The 17,992-nt window shown below is 58.7% G+C and overlaps 1 protein-coding gene across 3 annotated transcripts in view; it reads left to right on the top strand.

Moving 5' to 3' along the window:
• Positions 1-17,992, top strand: part of OLFM2 (olfactomedin 2) — an 85,989-nt gene that overhangs the window by 38,774 nt on the left and 29,223 nt on the right. For all 3 annotated transcript variants that reach the window (XM_044995670.1, XM_044995668.1, XM_044995671.1), the window contains exon 2: positions 9,016-9,165. In XM_044995670.1, coding sequence (XP_044851605.1) covers positions 9,016-9,165 — 150 coding nt within the window. The remainder of the gene's footprint in view (positions 1-9,015; positions 9,166-17,992) is intronic.

Raw genomic sequence — 17,992 nt, forward strand, 5'->3', positions numbered from 1 at the left:
GCTCCCGTCTTTGGGTGCTGCTGCGGGAATTCTCCAGTTCGCTCCCCTGCGATGACCCAGGGATTCGGTATATTAAGGGAGCGTGTTACCCCACCGCCCATTCATTTCTATCCATTGGGCTGGAGATTTGAGAGCAGTTTTATCCTGCGCCGTGTCCAATCAATCCCTTCCCATGTGAACCATGATGATAAAACCACTGCATGCCGAGTAAAGTATCGTCCCCAGCTCATTACAGGCACCGGGTCACTTATCTCTGCCCGGCCCAGTGCAGTGGCAGCTGGGAGAGACGAGTTTGCTGTTGATTTTCATAACTGATCATTATGAATTGCCCAGGAAATGTAAAACGACCCAGCGCAGAAATGCCGGCTCGCGGCATGAATAAATCAGGCGGGCGGGGACGGAAGGGGCGTCTCTTGGCGTACACGCCTCTCTTTCCACAAGCTGCACGGGAATCGCCACTGCTGGCCCAGCAGGGCCTGGTATGCGGCTCAGTTGCAGCCATGGGCTAAGAAAACGTGCTGGGATCGGCCTGGAGCCCTGAACAGGGAGATGGGGGCCAGGCGAGGCAGCCCCCTGGGAGCCTAGAGATGAGGGGGGAGCAGAGGTTTGCAGATTGGCTCTAGGCAGGGGCCATCCAGCCTAGTCTCTGCTCTCTGGCTGCTGAGGAAAGTACATGGGGTAACCTGAGCGGAGTGGTCACTCCAGCGCCCCGGGACTCCGGCCTGTCCTGTCGTCTGAACACTCACTGGGGTAACTGGATATTCTCCTTCCTACGAAACTCCTCAGCGCTGCTGGTGCCCCCTGAGCAGGGACTGGCCCTTCCTGCAGGCTGCTCAGTGCTCTGCCCAGGATGGGGGAGGTTCTGGTCTCTCCATGGGGAACAGTGAACATTTTTGCAGGTGCCTAAGGGATTAAGGAGCCTGATTGTATGGGACTTAGGCTCCGAAGGTGCTTTGGAAAATTCTGCCCCGTGAGAGCCTCCGATGTTGTTCTTCATGAGCAGGGGACACGGGGCCGATCTGAGGCTGCAGCTCGCACAGAGCTGCCCGCTGGCCCTGTGCCAGGTGCTTTGGCCTTGAACTCACTGCACGGGAAGGAATCTTACCCCTTTGTACTGACAAGGGGACGGAGGCACAGCGCTATTAAGAGATCTGCCCAAGGTCACACAGGGAGTCAGCAGCAGAGCCAGGAACTGAGCCGCCTGCCTGGCCACGAGGGCGGGCTGCCAGGACGAGCCGTGGCTAGGCAGGGCAGCGGGGCCAGGCTGCACGTGTGACCCATGGAGGGGGTGCTGGCAAAGCTGCTGTGCTGGCAGGACTCCACCTTGATGGGCGAGCGTGACAGGCGGGTGCCGTGCCCGTGTGTGCGCCAGGCGTGGAGACGGGCCCTGACCAGCGTGATGGGGGACCCGGCTGGTCGCTGCCACGGGAGGGACCGGCGTGTCCGTGCCTAGAAATCAGAGAGGGGACGTTTGGGGGACAGGGAGTGTGGCAGTGGGGGGGAACGAGAGAAATCGGAGTGTGAGTGTGTGTGGAGGGCGCTGCGTTTTCATGATCCTGTTCACACTGCCTGGCTCCGTGTTGTGGGTGTCTTGCAGCAAGGGTCTGGTCACACCACGGCGGCCTGTGAGCGGCACCCCCAGGCGATATAATGGAATAGGATGGGTCCCTATAGGGCAGAAATTCACCTCCAGGGCAGGGCCCAGCCTCCCGCCAGCCACTCACCCCAGGCAGGGCCCTGCATGAGGCCTCAGCCCACCCAGCCCTTCCTCCATGGGCAGGGGCCAGGCCCCACTTCAGCCCTGCTGCAGCTTGTGCAGGGCCCTGCCCCAGGGTGAGGGATCTCGGGGGGCTGGGCCCTGAATTCACCCTCCAGGAACAGAGACTGAAACAGCTGATTGGTCCCCTGCCTCCTCCTAAAAGGCTCCGTCAGTCTGTTCTCACTGCTGTGGCCTCCGGGCAGGCAGGGAAGTGTTTGCCCGGGCTCCGGGGTGGCGTCTCCGCCGGTCTGTGATGAGCAGGGCGTTGTCACTTCAGGCGTGGCGAGCTCCTCAAGTGCGTGCAAAGGGACCTGAAATTAGAGGGAATAAATTAGCAATTTGTTCGTGTGGCTTTTCTCCCCCGGGGGGAGAGTCACCCTGCACAGGGGATCACTGGAACGTCAGTCCCATTACTGTTAGAGGAAAGGGGCCGATAAAGGGCTCGCTCTCCTGCTTCCCCCAAGGCGCCGCACGGCGTTCAGGTGTCAGCAGGAGACACGGACGGCTTGGGGCTGTGGGGAAATTGCCTCATTCCTCTACCAGGTGCAGACGGTCACCAGCGGGTGGGGTTCAGGTGCTCCCTTTCCACCCTGCGGTAGTGCCGATTGCTGTTAGCAGCAGCCCTGTGGTCCTAGTGGAGACCCGGGTCCCCTGGTGCCAGGCGCTGCGTGGACTCAGAAAGAGCCTTGGGCCTCAGCGAGTTTGCGACCTATGTGGACAAGGCAGAATGATCATCCGTGTGGTACAGGTGGAGAACCGAGAGCTGCAGCGACTCACCCCAGGTCGTGGGGAGGGGGGTCCCTGGAATTGAGCAAAGGGAGGAACACCCTCTGCTCTGGAAGGTGCGACCAAACACTCAGCAAGCCACGCAGCACAGAGTTCCCAGGCTTCTCCCGTGAGTGTAGCTGACGTCCGGCGGCCTGGGGGGAGGGTGAACTTCACCCTTGTTCTGCGGTGCTGAACCAGGATGACCTGCTCCCGGAAGCTGCCGCGGTGTGCGACTCCGTCGCCGTGTCTGCGCCACGGACGCAAAGGGCAGCGTTCCTTTACTTCACAACTACAGCTGTCTGCCCCGCCTGGCAAGAAGCTCCCGGCCAGGCCTGAGACATTCCAGGAACAGGGCTGTTTTCTGTCTGCCGCAGTGACTTTACGCCAAGGCAGGTGGGGTGACACAGCCTCACCTACCTGCTCTTCCAAGCCGTGAATTCTCCAGGACTTCCTGGGCGCAGGACGACGTTTGGCTGCCTTCCCGGAGCCGGCCGGCAGCAGAGAGCAGCAGAAGCATCATGTGGAAAGGCGTCGTTCAGCTAGCGGGGGGCTCTGGCCAGCTGTTAATGCGGAGTCCTCAGGATGCAGGACAGATCCACGTTTCCTATTAAAAACCATTCGTTATATTCCCCTCCCAGCCCCTGGTCATCGATTAAACTGAACTGGCAAAAGAAACGGAAAATCTGTGGCGGGAGGCCCGGGAACGTGACCCAAGCGTGGCCGTGGGGGCTCGAAGGGAGGTGGCGAGTGTGCAGAACCCCAGCGGTGTTTATAAAATCTCTCGGCGTTGGCAGCCCTGCTCCGGGCAGGGAACGCTGGGCTTGAAACAAAATGAGGATTCATCTTGTCGCCTGCCGGCCTGGGTCTCCTTCGCTGCTGTGTGCCGTCACTTAGCCCAGCGCGGAGGGAGCGTACGGGGGCCGAGTTTGTACCTTGCCTAGCGCCGGGGGGAGGCTGTTCTGTGCCTGGGGCTCCCAGGGGCCACAATACTCCTGCGATGCCTTTGGAAGCAGGGCCACCGCGGGGCCCGATTCGAAGGAGCTGCCGCCGAAGTCCTGCTCTGCCGCGGAGGAAGGTGCCTCTCCCGAAATGCCACTGAAGACAGCGGCAGCGATGACAACAGGGCCGGGACTTCGGCGGCAGCTCCTTCGGGACGTTGTGGGGCCGTCTTAGGGACGCGGGGCCCGATTCCGGGGAATCAGCTGAATCGCCCTAAAGCCGGCCCTGTTTGGTAGCAGTTTGCACCAGTGTCAATGGCAGCGCGAGGCATGAGAGAGACTCCAGCCCTGTGTCGAAGGGGGATGGCAGGACCGAGAGCCAGCCCTGTGCAAGCGGCAGCGGTTGGGGGTTTTGCTGATCCATAACTGGAATCCTGCTGTTCACGGAGCCTCCTCTATTTTTAGCTGCTGCCGCAGCTCCGGGACACGCCGCCCTCGCGTAATGAGCTGTGGCGTGACCTAGTCTGGCCTCTCCCGTTAACTGCAGCTCTGTTGCCCATTCAGCGCCTCTCCTTCCCCTGCACCCTGCCTTGGGGTCGTCCCCCCCGACGTTTGCTGTGGAAGTGACTAGAGCGGATGGAATAAAGGCCGCGCTTCTTCACAATGGAGCGTCCCCCGTAGAAGTGCTGGCCTGCCCCCCCCCCAGCTCGTCCGCCAGGGGCCTGCGAACGGCCCCGGGCGGAGGGAGGAGGAGCAGAGAGACAGAAGCGGCAGCACTTTGCATTGGCGAGCTGGGACGTCCAAAGTAGGTCAGGCCCCAGTTAGCAGCTCTCTCAGAGCTGGGCTGGAAGGGGAGCTCCAGACCCCCTCGAGTTCCACACATCAGCACTTGGTAGGGGCCCGGCTGAATGGGAGCTGGTCCTGGGGACGGGAAAGTGATAATCCGCCCCGGGGTCCCAGCCGAGTGGGAACCGGGCCCGGGGACGGGAATGGAGGCGGGGATTGCGTGGGTCTGGTCCTGCCACTGAGCCAGACCGTGGTGTTTGCAGCCTCGGTGTTGTGGGTACCTGTCAGGCCCCGTGGCTGCCGTATCTGAGCCCCTCACAACCTCGTAATGTGTTTCCCTTCGCTGTCTGCTGGGGCGGCGCTATTTCCCCCTCCCAGGCAGGGGGCGGAGACCCAGAGACAGGAAGAGACTTTCCCAAAGCCATGCAGGGTTGGCGGAGTAGCGACTAGCCCAGGTCTCCCCAGTTCTAGGCTGGTGGAAGCTCTGGAAGGGGGGTGCAGCATTTGCCCCCAACATTTTGGGGTGTTTTTTATGGCAGAAAAAGTCTTTTAGGACAAAGTGTAAATTTTGACCACAAAATCCTGTTCTTTCCATTTTTTCAATACCAGCAAAAAGGAAAATGAAACTTTCCTTTTCTCTCATTTCAAATCAAATATTTAGTTTTTGAAAAATGGAAAAGTTTCGTTTTTCGTTTTGCTGTTTTGTTTTTCTCCCCCTTCGGTCTTTCCTTTTCCCCGGAGGAAGAGGAGGGGGAGGATACAAAACAAAGAAACAAAACGAATGTTCAGTTCTTGACTCATTTTCATTTCAACCCTCAAAGCAAATGACGTTTTTCTTTGTTAGAATTGTGGGTGGCAAACAATGCCCATCCGTCGCCCAGCCCAAGGCCGCCCCCGCTAAGGGTCAGTAACAGAGCTTAGTGCTTGGAGAGCCAGAGGGCCTGGTGGAACGACGATAAACCCCGCAGGGTCGGTGCCCTGGGGCCGTCGCTCCCTGTTCCTGCCCTTTGGCCCTGGGCCAAACCTCGCCGGAGTCAGAGCAAAGGCTCCCACTGGCTTCGTGGGCTTTGCAGCTCGCCGTGTCAGCGAGGCCGGTGCAAGGATCAGGACGCAGGCGACCTGGGTTTGATTCGTGGCTGGGACCTTTTTGCATCTCTCCGAGCCCCTTCTGTAAAGTGGGGAGCTGATCCTTCCCTTGGCTAGTCAGGCAGTGAGTTCTCTGGGACGGGGGCGCCTCTCGCTCTGTGGGAGCTCATCATCGCGGGGGCCCTGGTCTCGCGCAGGGGCCTGTACGATGTTTGCAGCCCTCTCCATGGTGTTATCCCACGGTTAGCTCCCGCGTCACGTTCCTGTTTATCGTACAGCACCGAGAGTGGGCGGGTACACACATCACAGGTCTCTTTGCACTTGCACTGATAAATATTTACACAGACGCCGTGTGCTCACAGCCATCATGCAGGCATCTGCCAGGCTGGGGGATGTGCCCGTCACGACAGATGGTGCCGGTTTCGCCAGCCTGCCCCATACCTGCGTCTGGGCCGGGCTTTCTGTGCGCTTGGCCCTGCAGGAGCAACCGGTGTTAACTTGCTTCTTGCTCGGAAAGGGAGGATGGAGGCGTGTGTGTCTGACACACAGAGAAAAACCATTAATTTGGGGGGGGGCGGGGAATTTAAAAGGTTCCTAATGAAGCATCCAGCTCACCTGGGAATTGTCGGAAGTTGAGCCCCTGACTCTCTGCCCCTCCCCCCCCTTCTCTGGTGCCTGGGCCTCACCATCTCTACCCTATTTACCCTGACATCCCTGGGGCAGGGCAGGGCAGGGCATGGCTGATATCCGTGTTGTCCCGGGGAAAGGAGGCACAGAGAGACGGAGTGACGAGGAAGTCTGCATTGCAGCCAGGGGATTTATGATGCGTTAGGTTGCCAACCACACTTCTGACTTCTCTTAGCGCAACTCCATCCTCCGCTTCTTCCTCCTCCCTTCTGCCAGCCCCTGAGTCAACCCTTTGGGTCAGAAATGTGTCTTAGCGTGATGTCAAGGTGTCCATGGAGTGCCGGGATCCAAGGTGATGGATGTCGGCTCTAGCCAAGCCTGCAGTCATGGGACAGGCACCAGGAGGGCTTTGCCCATAATATCACTCCTAGGATTAAGAACTGGCAGCAGCAAGTATCTGGTGATGTTTCCAGTTCCATGCGCAGGGCTGGGCGGACAGGCAGAGCTGCAGGGTCTCGATGCGCGGGTGAGATGGTGTTCGGAGGAGGGGTTTAGGTTTATTAGGAACTGGGGAAACTTGGCAAAGGAGGAGCCTCCACAGGCAGGATGGGCTCCACCTAAACCAAAGTGGAACCAGATTGGTGGCCTGGAAAATTACAAAGGTCCAAGAGGAGTTTTTGACCGAAGGGCTGGGGGGAAGCCGACAGGCGCAGAGGAGCACACGGCTCAGACAGAGCCATCCCTTAGGGGAGGATTTATTGAAGGGGGTTCTCGATTGCCTAGTAGCAAGGAGAGGATAGAAGTTGATAGAGGACTGATAGGAACTGAAGAGAAAGAGTCAAATGAAAACCAGCCCCATTCAGTTACATCCCGTGAAGGCAGTGTGACGAAGTGGGACTGGTCGCACTGGGGGCTGGGTACAGATCCTAAGTTTCTAGCAGCAAAAGTCCATGCAGCAAATGCCTGACGCTCTGTCTCCTAGCAACGGATGGCCCGGCCCCTCCCTGCAAAGGTGCATCTAAAGGTGTGGGAGACAAAGGGGTCAGGTGACCTCCTGGCCCGGGAAAGAAGCGGAGCAGAGAGGAGGGGCCGGAGGGGGTTGGGGAGACGGGAGTTGGCTGGGGAAAAGAGGGGAGGCAGAGAGACCGGGCTCTGATCCTTGATGGGGGTTATGGGGCCCCAAGATGGACCTAACCGGGGGGATCCGGTTATCTGTGCCTGCAAGACCTGTGTTGGACTGTGTTCCTGTCGTCTAAATAAACCTTCTGCTTTACTGGCTGGCTGAGAGTCCTGGTGAATCGGCAGGGAGCCCGGGGGTGCAGGGCCTGGCTCCCCCACACTCCATGACAGGCAGACACCAAAATATTGACACATTTTATTAGTGCTTGTGTACAAGTACCAGAAGTCTAAATACTAAGCTGGGTGAACTTGAGTGCCTGGCACTAAATGAGGATATGGATGCAACAGGCATCATAGACACTTGATGGAACAATGATCCTCCATGGGACATGGGAATGCCAGGGTACCGAATGTACAGGAATGACGACAGTGCTGGTGGGGGTGGTGCACTGTGTGTGAGTGAAATGCAGCAAAACTCTATCGCTGGATAGAAACTCCCTGCTTGAATAAGAAGAGTCTAGCAGTAGGGATGTGCAGCCGACCGCCTGACCCGGATGGTGACGGTGATTGTGAAATGCCAGGGAGAGAAGAGAGGCTACAGAAACAGAAAAGGGATTTCAACTATCCCCACATGGACTGGGAACGTCACCTCAGGATGGGAGGCAGAGAGAACATTTCTAGACCCCATTAATGACGGCTTCTTGGAGCAGCTCGTCCTGGAACCCGCGGGGGGAGAGGCAATTCTTGATTTAGGCCTAAGTGGTGCACAGGATCTGGTCCAAGAGGTGAACGTAGCTGAACTGCTCGGTAACAGCAACCAGGATGTAATTAAATTTAACATCCTTGCGGGGCGGAAATACCAAAAAACCCACCGCAGTAGCATTTGTCTTCAAAAAGGAGAACTACACAAAAATGAGGGAGCCAGTTAAAGGGAAATTAAAAGGAACAGTCACCGAGTGAAATGCCTGCAAGCTGCATGGACACGTCTTAAAAACACCACAGTAGAGGCTCAGACTAAATGCATATTCCAAATTAAAAAAGAAAAGACCAAAAAATGCCACCATGGCTAAAGACCCCAGCAGGAGAGGCAGAGAGGCAAAGAGGGATCCTTCAACAATTGGAAGTCAGATCCCACTGGGGAAACTAGAAAGGAGCATGAGCTCAGGCGAGTCAAGTGTAACCGTGTAATTAGACAGGCCAAAAAGGGATTTGATGGGCAACTAGCAAAAGATAAAAACAAACAGCAACATTTGTGTGAAGTGCATGAGCAGCCGGAAGCTGCCAAACACTCAGTGAGGCCCCCGGACAATCGAGGTGCTACAGGAACCAGGCCCTTGCAGAGAAGCTACGTGAATTCTTTGCATCAACCTTCACTGCAGAGGGTTAATGGGAGGGAGACTCTCACGTCGGAGCCATTCGGTTTAGGTGACAGATCTGAGGAACTGTCCAGACTGAGGTGTCAGTAAAAGAGATTTTAGAAGCACCTGAAGTAAGAAGTCCTGGGGAACAGATGGGATTTAAGCACAAGTTCTGAGGGAACTTGGATCTGAGACTGCAGAACTACTAACAGTGGGGTGTAACCTCTCGCTTACATCAGCCTCTGTTCCCGATGGCTGGAGAATAGCTAACGTAACACTGATTTTGACAAAGGCTCCGGAGGGGATCCTGGCAATCCCAGGCCGGTGAGCCTGACTTCAGTACCAGGCCGATCGATTGACAGAATGATCAGAGGCGTGTGGTGGGGAAGAGTCATCCTGGCTTTTGTGAAGGGAAATTGCGCCTCACCAATCTATTAGAATTCTCTGAGGGGGTCGCCGAAGGGGTGGCCCGGGGGGGGATCCAGTGCACAGAGTGTCCTTGGACTTTGAGAGCCTTTGACAGGGTCCCCGTGGGATGAGTCAGGCTGCTAAGTCTCCTCCCTCTCTGTTGCAGACTCTCTTCCAAAGCCCCGATGACGGCTGGCAAGTCTACACCTCCGCTCAAGCCCCTGATGGCAAATGCCTCTGCACAGCAGTCATCCCGGTGCAGGGCACCTGCTCCCGAGACCTGCGCAGCCGGCAGCTCCGCCAGCTGATGGAAAAGGTAAGAGACTCAGCTTCACTCCTGCACACAAACCTGGGGTTACGCTGCCTCTGCACGGACCGGCTGGCGCAGCTCCTAGGAATGGGTGTGGAGCGATGGCTTGGTCTTTCCCTGCCCTGGGAAATACCCATGTCCCTAGAAGTCCTTCACCCACTTCCCCAACACGCTAACTGCAATGGTTTTTCTCCAGCCCCGGGCAAATGTTGGAAGCAGGCAGCTGTGAGCCGAAAGCCCAGTGCAACCATGGACGCGCTCAGAGGATGGGAGGGAGGGGGGGAGCCAGGCAGGAGTTCCCTTCCCTTCGCTAATGACATGCAAATGGGGTCTGTGTCGCTCCTAATGGAGGGTGAGCAGCAATCCATCCTAGTCGATTTGAATGCAATTAATCCCGGCGCTTCCTGCCAGGGAAGCCAACTTGTTATTGACTCTGAACCTGCAAATAACGTATTTATTAGTCAGATCAGGGAGGGGCGGGTCCCCGGAATTATGGCCGTGCCTGGCGCTGTTGATGCGGAGCGGCTGGCGGGGAGCGAGGGGTGGGTCCCTCTGTCAGCGTGACGTGGTGAAACAGTGGGTACCGGCCCCCTCCCCACGAGAGCCAGGCCTGGTGGGGGTGAGAAGCAGCCCCCCGCAGAGTGCAGGTAAAGGCCCCTGCCCCACTTGAGCCCTGGGGCCCAGATGTTCACCCTGGTGACTGCTGTTGTAGCAGCAGCTGGTGGCACCAGTCAGCGATCAGGGCCCTGTTGTGCTGGGCGTTGGGCAGACCCAGAGCGGGCGGCAGCCTCTGCCCACAGGGTGAGCGTGGATTGGGGGCTGGGAGGGACCTCGAGAAGTTGCCGCCAGTCCCCGGCATTGAGGCAGGAGCGAGTAAACCCAGAGCCGCCCTGACCCGGGTTTGTCCACCCTCCAGGGACGGGGATTCCCCAGCCCCCTTGGGAACCTCTCGTAGAGTTTCACTCCCTAGGGAGTTAGGCAGGTTTCCTAATATCCAGCCCACATCTCCCTGGCTGCAGATTAAACCCATCACTTCTTGTCCTACCTCCAGTGGCCATGGAGAAACATTGATCACTGTCCTCTCTGTAAAAGCCCGTTACGGATTTGAAGACTGTCATCAGATCCCTGCTGAACCTTCTTTCCTCAAGACTAAATGTGCCGAGTGTTTTGTACCTTGTCTCATGGGTCAGGTTTTCTAAATCTTGGATCATCTTTGCTGCTAAGATGCTCTCCAGTGTGTTCACAGCGTTCCTACGGCGTGCTGCCCGGAAACGGGTGCAGGGCTCCAGCTGAGGGCAGGACAGTGACCTCCCATGTGCAGTAGACGACACGTCTCTTAATACGGCCCAGACTGATAGGTGCCTTTTTTGCAACTGCACCACGTTGTTGACGCCTTCGGTTTGGGCTGCACTAGAATCCCCAGCTCTTTGCAGCAGTACGGGGCAGGCATCCCACGCTGTAATCGTGCATCTGAATCTTCCTTCCTAGGTGCAGGACTTTGCACTTCTCTCTACTGAATTTCATCTTGTTGAATTCAGACCAGTTCTCCAGTTCCCTCTGTACCTACCTGTGTGCACCCCTCTCTCTGTTCTGTCCACCGAGCCTCGGGCCCGCTGGCTAGCTGGCTATCGTTTGTGTGTGGCCCCTTCATCGCCATAGCTAAGCACTTTTCAATGCTAAAAATGACGGCAGTGCTCTCTCTGTCTCTGCCCCCCTCTCCCCCCCAATCTGTGGGGAAAGGGGCTATTTGCCGGCATTAGCATCGTTAACGCCTGTACGTTCTGTGTGAGATGCGGAGATGGGGATGGCCTGGTTCTCCAGAGCCATTCGAGTGCTGAAGGGCTGCTATCAGAGACGTAACACGACCGCAGTGAATTGTTATTACCAGCAGCTCGGGTCAGTGTGTGTCTGGGAACATGGGAGTGGAAAGGTTGTGGGCAAAGCAGTAAAACATTGTTCATGGGCCCTGCGTGAAGGGAGCCGGCCTGTTGTTATACAGATTAAACCTGACGAGAAGTTAATCCGAAACGTTTTCAATTGGCAGCCCCATAAGGCCAATGCACTGGAGCCCAGGCAGGGTCCCCCCCAGGAAAATGGTTTGTTTTTTGAACAAGGCAGCAGCTGATATTATCATCTGCCTTCGAGACTGGGACTCTCAGGCCAGATACAGAGAGAAATCTCCAGCTACGGGGGAGATTAGAGGCAAATCACTGTTGATAATTTGCAGTGGATCAGCTAGTTCCAGGAAAAAGTTATTTCAGCACAAGAGCAGGTGATTTCCAGAGGCCTCGTTGTGCGAGGTGCTGGCTCCCCTGGGGCGAGACGCTCACGAGGCAGACGAAGGGGGGGAAGGGAGGTGGGCACGTGGAGGGGACATGTCCCACCCAAGCTCGCCCAGTGGGTGGGCGTCAGAGCTGGGTGTAGAATCTGGGTTCACACCCCACCACCTCCCAGCGCAGGGTGACTGAGTGAAGGCCCCCTGCCCCTGTGGCTACTCGGGGGCAAAGGGTCCCGCGCGGGAGCCCAGGTGAAGTTTTCCTGGTCTCCAAAAGCGATTCCAGGAGCCCTGCTGGAGCCTCAGGTAATAGCCGCCGATTTCTGAGCACGTGCAGCTCCCATCCTTTAAGATTTGTGGGTGCTCAGCAGCTCTGGAAATCTCTGCCTCTGTTTCCCCTCCCCTCCCGTCTGTTTAGGCTCTCTCGCTTTGTGTCCGTGCAGCGCCTGGCACAGCAGCTCTCGAGCAGGGCGAATATTGCCTAATAACAGCAGGAGACGTGGGGCGGGAATAGGGCATGGCTCCTCTCTGCTCCTCACCGTTCCCGGCTGCTAACTGGCAGTGAGACTAGGAATGACTTGCACTGGGGGAGCCGGGCAGACGGTGCAGAGGTTCGGGAGCCCCAGGTTGACAGCTGCTCTGGCTGAGTCCCTCAGGGGCGTCTCCACTGCCGTTAGAGGCAGGGTGCAGCTGGGCTTGGCGCATCCCTGCCGGCTTTAACCCCCGGAGCCCAGATCAAGCTAGCGGCGAAGGGGCGGCAGCGCACGGGCCATGCGTGCTGGGCCGCAGAGCTGGGCCTCTCCCCCTGGGGCCCCACCCCAACACACACTAATAATTAACGGGGGGGCCCTTGACCTGCTCTGGGCCCTAAGCAACAGCTGGGTCTGTTGGGCTGCTTGTGCCACCCGTGTGAAGCCGATGTCCCTGCAGCTTTATACTATTGTAGTAAGTGTATCTTGCGGCCCCCGTACCGCACCCCCGGGGGGGGGCTAGCGCCTAGGACCCCCAGTCACGGACGAGGGCCCCCAGGACTTGGCACTGTATGTTATGTTACAGTGGCGTCTCGGAGCCCCAGTCACGGACCACAACCCCGCAGTGCTGGGTGCGGCACCGGCGCAGAACAAAGAGACGGGCCCTGCCCCAAAGAGCTTCCAGCCCTAGAGAAAAAGGGGGGTGCGGACAGACGGGGGAGCAGAGGGACCCTGGGAGGCCAGGTTAGGCGGTGTGGTGGGTGTGGACAGACGGGAGCAGAGGAACCCAGCGAGGCCGGGTTGGTCGGCGTGATGGGGAGTGTCTTTCCTGCTATTTTTACATAAGAACATACGAACGGCCAGACTGCGTCAAACCAAAGGTCCATCTAGCCCAGTGTCCCGTCTTCCAACAGTGGCCGATGCCAGGCGCCCCAGAGGGAGTGAACAGAACAGGGAATCACCAAGTGACCCATCCCCTGTCTCCTATTCCCAGGGTGACTGGATGAAAGGTAGCAGGGTATGCAGTCACACCTCTGAGTGTAGTGTAGACAAACCCGTAGTCTCCGTGTGCCTCAGTTTCCCTGCCTGCACAGTGCGGCCAACAGCTCTGCCCTGCCTCCTGGGGGGGTGTGAGGATGAATCCACTGGCGATGGCAAGGCGCCCAGATACATCGGTGATGGCCGCTGTGTAGTTACCTTGGCTAAAACAGGCTCCAGGGCGTTGGTTGCCTGGGGGTGTTTGGCTCCAGGCTTTATAAACATCCTCTGGGCCCCCTACCCGGACAAACATGGCCTCTGCAGCCGCAGGGGCCTGGCGCTTAGACATGCTTGACGTTCCATTACCCGCTGTCTCTCGGAGGCGGTGGCAGAGGCAGCAGCTGCAGGAGCCTGGGAATGTTGGAGACGCTCCCTGAGGGATGCGTTGGGGTGGGAGAGCGAAGCCCCTTATGCATGAAGGGTTAACAGCTTCGTGCCATGGGGGATTGCCCGCCCGCCGGGCCCGCGGAGATGAGCATCTGCTTCTGTCCCTGCACGTGGGCCCCGGGGCAGCGGTGAATCTCCCTGGGAAGCAGCGGCTCTGGCAGCCCCGCTGTCTCTGGGGAGGTTCCTCCAGGGAAGGTGGGACGCCGCTTGCCTTCCCCTGCCTTGCTTCGCCCAGACCCTTAGCTAAGGAGCAACGCTGCACCACCATGGGGATCGGCCACGGTCACCTGTCACTCACAGAGCATCCAAGTGACACACTCCGGCAGGGGCGGCTCTAGCAATTTGGCCGCCCCAAGCAGTCATGCCCGGGAGGCGCCCCCGAGCCGCGGGAGCAGCGGACCTCCCGTGGGCATGACTGCGGAGGGTCCGCTGGTCGCGCGGCTCGGCTGGACCTCCCGCAGCTGCGGGCGGTTCGCTGGTCCGGCGGCTGCGGTTGAGCTGCCGCAGGCATGCCTGCGGGAGGTCGAGCCGAGCCGCGAGACGAGCGCCCCCTCCGCAGTCATGCCTGCGGCAGGTCCACTGCTCCCGGGGCTCCGGTGGACCTCCCGCAGGCATGACTGCGGCAGGTCCGCCGGACCAGCCTGCCGCCCCCCCGGGAAAGGGCCGCCCCAGGCGGGTGCTTGCCCCGCTGGGCTCTGGAGCCGGCCCTGCACTCCGGTCCCCCCCCGCACAGGGCATGTCCCTGCTCAGCCTCCCTGGCCAGAGGCAGCAGCAGGAGCCTCTGGCAGCTCAGAACCAGCGGAAGAGGCGCAGAGCCCTCCCTGTCGGTGCCGTGGGGCAGATGGCAAAAGGGGGGGAGCAGGGACGGAGAAGGGCGGAGGCTGGCGGGACACGTGGTTTAATACGAGGCCACACCCTGCCTCCGAGCGGCTGCCCCTGCAGCCCAGCCGGTGCTGAGCTCTGAGCATCTGCGCCTTGGCACATCCAGGGCCCCTGGCACCCAGCGCTGTTTAGCTACATGGCAAGAGAGCCCCTGCCCTGAAGAGAGGCGGACACGCCGCTGCCTCTCTGTTACAGTGCGGGATGGAGCCCAGAGAGATGCAGGAGCTCAGCTAACGTCCCCCAGGGAGCCGCCGCAGAGCTGGGATTCCTCCCGCGCCACCTCCACGCATGGGCAGACTCTGCCGTGTCTCCGCAGTCGTCCCCCACCCCGGGCTTCGCAGACCTCAGAGAGGCACCGCTGCAGAGGGGCAGAGGGACTGCCAGCGCCGTGTGCCAGCCACCCTGGGGTGCTGCTCTTGCCCGTGACGCCGCTGCATGTGACATCCCCACCATGCGCCCTGTCATTCTCTTGGGTGCGAAGCTTGCGGGCGGGGCAGTCGGGGGGCACAGCAGAGCTGGGGTCTCTTCATTGACCTGCTGGGTGACCCGGGGGAGTCACTTCTCCTCTTTGCACTCTCTGTCCCTCGCACCCTTAGACGGTCACCTCTGCAGGGCAGGGCAGGGCAGGGCAGGGCTGGCTCTCCCTCTGGCTAGGGCTCGGAGCTCACCTGGGGACTCTCGGATGCTCACATGAGGCGTACAGCAATGCGGATGGGTGGGGCTGCGCCTGCTGCAGAGGTGTCTTGCTAGTGCGCTGCCCCTGGCGATTGCATCTTGCCATGTGCGGCTGCAGATAAGGCATTCAGGAGCGCTGGGGAGAACGTTGCATTAACCTGGCGTGAGCACCGGGGAGCTGAAGAGCCCTCGCCTGGAGTGTCACATGCTGAATGTCTCGGGAGCGGGTGGTTCTGAGCCCCACTGCCAGGGCAGCAGGTGTGTGGGGGGGGGTCCTTTGTGATTTCTGGAACGGCTGCTCCCCGCTGCTACCATTCTGTGCGCCGTGGGCACGGGGGAGGAAGTGCTGCTCTCAGAGAAGCTCGGAGGTGGTGCCTGCACCCCCCTGGGGCTCGCTGCCTTGGAGCTCCTCCCCTCGGAGCAGTGCAGTGATGTTTCTCCAGATGACCCTGCCCAAGCTCGGAGGTGGTGCCTGCAGCCCTGCCCATGGGGGGCATCCCAGGCACTGCGTAAGGAAACAAGCCCTGTCTGGACGGAGTCAGTGGGTTTGGTTTGGAGTGAGGAGAGCAGGGCAGGTTTCTTTCCCCTGTGGGATGGATGGAACGGCGTGACTCCAGAGTTGTGCCCTGTGCAGGGTCATGCCTGCTTCTCCCGCGATGGGTGACTGGCAGGGACCTGCGCATGAGTATTTTTAAGCGGGTTTAAATCCTTTGCGACTCTGGTGCAGGGCTGAGCGTTGGGCGTTTGTTGCTTATTGCAATGCTGGCTGTAATCTCGACTGGCTTTCGTGTGTTAAGCTATATTCGCTCCATGGAAAGCAGACTCTGCCGGAGGGACAGGGTCAACCCTTTCCAAACGCAGGTGCCTGGCTGGATGCGTGTCCTGGTTCTCCGAGCTGCCACTGCCCTCACTGGAGATGTGAGCGCGCGCCGCTCCCCTGGAAACCGGGACACGCTTACTTTAACGTGTTCATCGTCACGCAGCCACGTGTGAAAGCCTCGTCCCGCATCACCATGTTCTCAGAGATCTTAGCACAGCTGCATCACAACAAACCCAGCGGCCTCAGCTCGGATCTTCGTCACAGCCCCCTTGGGCCCACAGCTGCCCAGACTCCGAGAAGAGACGGGCCCTGCCCCAAGGAGGAGAGGCACTGGCCTAAGGTCACAGAGCTCGGAAAGAATCCGGGGGTCTGGAGTCCCAGGCCGGTAGAACATAAGAACATAAGAAAGGCAGTAACGGGTCAAACCAAAGGTCCATCTAGCCCAGTATCTGTCTACCGACAGTGGCCAAATCTCACCACTGTGTGCACCAAACTGTTCCTTACCCCCCAGCTCCCTCATTTCACCCAGCTCAGGACAGCCCAGGGCAGCGCGGATTCCTGGATGCCACGACTGCCGAGCCATCCAGCCCAGCTCCACGCGGCATGGAGAGATCGAGTGACCGAGGTGCCTGGATCTGTTCTGCCCTTGCCCACTGGGAGCCCGGGCCTCACATTCCAGGCTTTGGACGGCAAGTCCAGAGTGGAATGTATGGACGTGGTTTTCCCTAGTCAGCTCTGCTCCTTGGGTGCCTGTTGCTCACGTGAGGGGCTGCAGACGCTGTCAGCAGGAGATCTGGCAGGGAGATGAGCTCCCACGTCTGCACAGACCCAGATAAATGCTCCCAGCCTGCAGCCCCTGTGATGAGAGCTAGGGAAAGCGATGGAGGCATTTCCCAGGGAGTCTGCTGTGCGTTGTGCATTTCACAGGGCGCACCACTGACCTGGAGAGGCCAAAAATAAATAATAAAGACCCATAAATCTTCCCTGAGTGGCAGGAGGGCTCAGGTGGCGGTGAAGGGAAGTCAGCCCCTAACTGTGGCAGGAATTAAAATAGCTTGGAAGCAGCGAGCGAGAGAGAGAGAGCTGGCCTCTGCACAGCTCCATCAGTAACATCCCAGCTAAGCGCCGGTATTGCGCGGAGGCTGTCGCCCGAACCACCCGTTTGCCTGTGTGCAACATTCTGAGTGAGCGGAGCCCGATGGAGGGGGCTGGGGAACAGCGTCTCCTCCCAGCGTGTTGGAAGGGGACATCTCTTTGCTGCCACGCTGCCCATTTTGCCAGCAGTCTGTTCCTCTCAGCAGCAGCTGGGATGGCCTCTATCATTCCCCTCTATCAGCACTGGTGAGGCCTCATCTGGAGACTGTGTCCAGTTTTGGGCCCCACACTACAAGAAGGATGTGGATAAATTGGAGAGAGTCCAGCGGAGGGCAACAAAAATGATTAGGGGGCTGGAGCACATGACTTACGAGGAGAGGCTGAGGGAACTGGGATTGTTTAGTCTGCAGAAGAGAAGAATGAGGGGGGATTTGATAGCTGCTTTCAACTACCTGAAAGGGGGTTCCAAAGAGGATGGAGCTCGGCTGTTCTCAGTGGTGGCAGGTGACAGAACAAGGAGTAATGGTCTCAAGTTGCAGAGGGGGAGGTTTAGATTGGACATTAGGAAAAACTTTTTCACTCGGAGGGTGGTGAAGCACTGGAATGGGTTACCTAGGGAGGTGGTGGAATCTCCTTCCTTAGAGGTTTTTAAGGTCAGGCTTGACAAAGCCCTGGCTGGGATGATTTAGTTGGGGATTGGTCCTGCTTTGAGCAGGGGGTTGGACTAGATGACCTCCTGAGGTCCCTTCCAGCCCTGAGATTCTATGATTCTATGGCAGGAGATGGGCGAGCTGTGAAATGAAGGACCCGTGTTCGATGTGTGGGGAGGGGAGACGGATGAGAGATCCTGCTGCTAGTGCAGCCTCTGTGGTTCTACATTGACAGCCCTGCTCGCCGTGTGGGCTATTACCAGGGAGCGCCCTTGGCTGAGGGGCCGGCTGGCCTGGTGGATTGAAGCACTAGGCAGGGATGCAGGAGATCTGGCCTCGGTTCCCAGTTTTGCTGCTGACTGCGTATGTTATGGTGGGCAGATCTGTGGGTCTCAGCTCCCCCGGTGTAACCATGGGGTCACCCATAATCTTGCCTTTGTCTGCTTAGATGTGTGCAACGTGTGCAGCGCCCAGCCCGGCCAGGTGGAGCCTCCCAGATACACACCAGGGGCACTTCACCCACCGCTAACATGCAGCTACT

This window comes from Mauremys mutica, chromosome 20, assembly GCF_020497125.1.
Source record: "Mauremys mutica isolate MM-2020 ecotype Southern chromosome 20, ASM2049712v1, whole genome shotgun sequence".
NCBI lineage: Eukaryota > Metazoa > Chordata > Testudines > Geoemydidae > Mauremys > Mauremys mutica.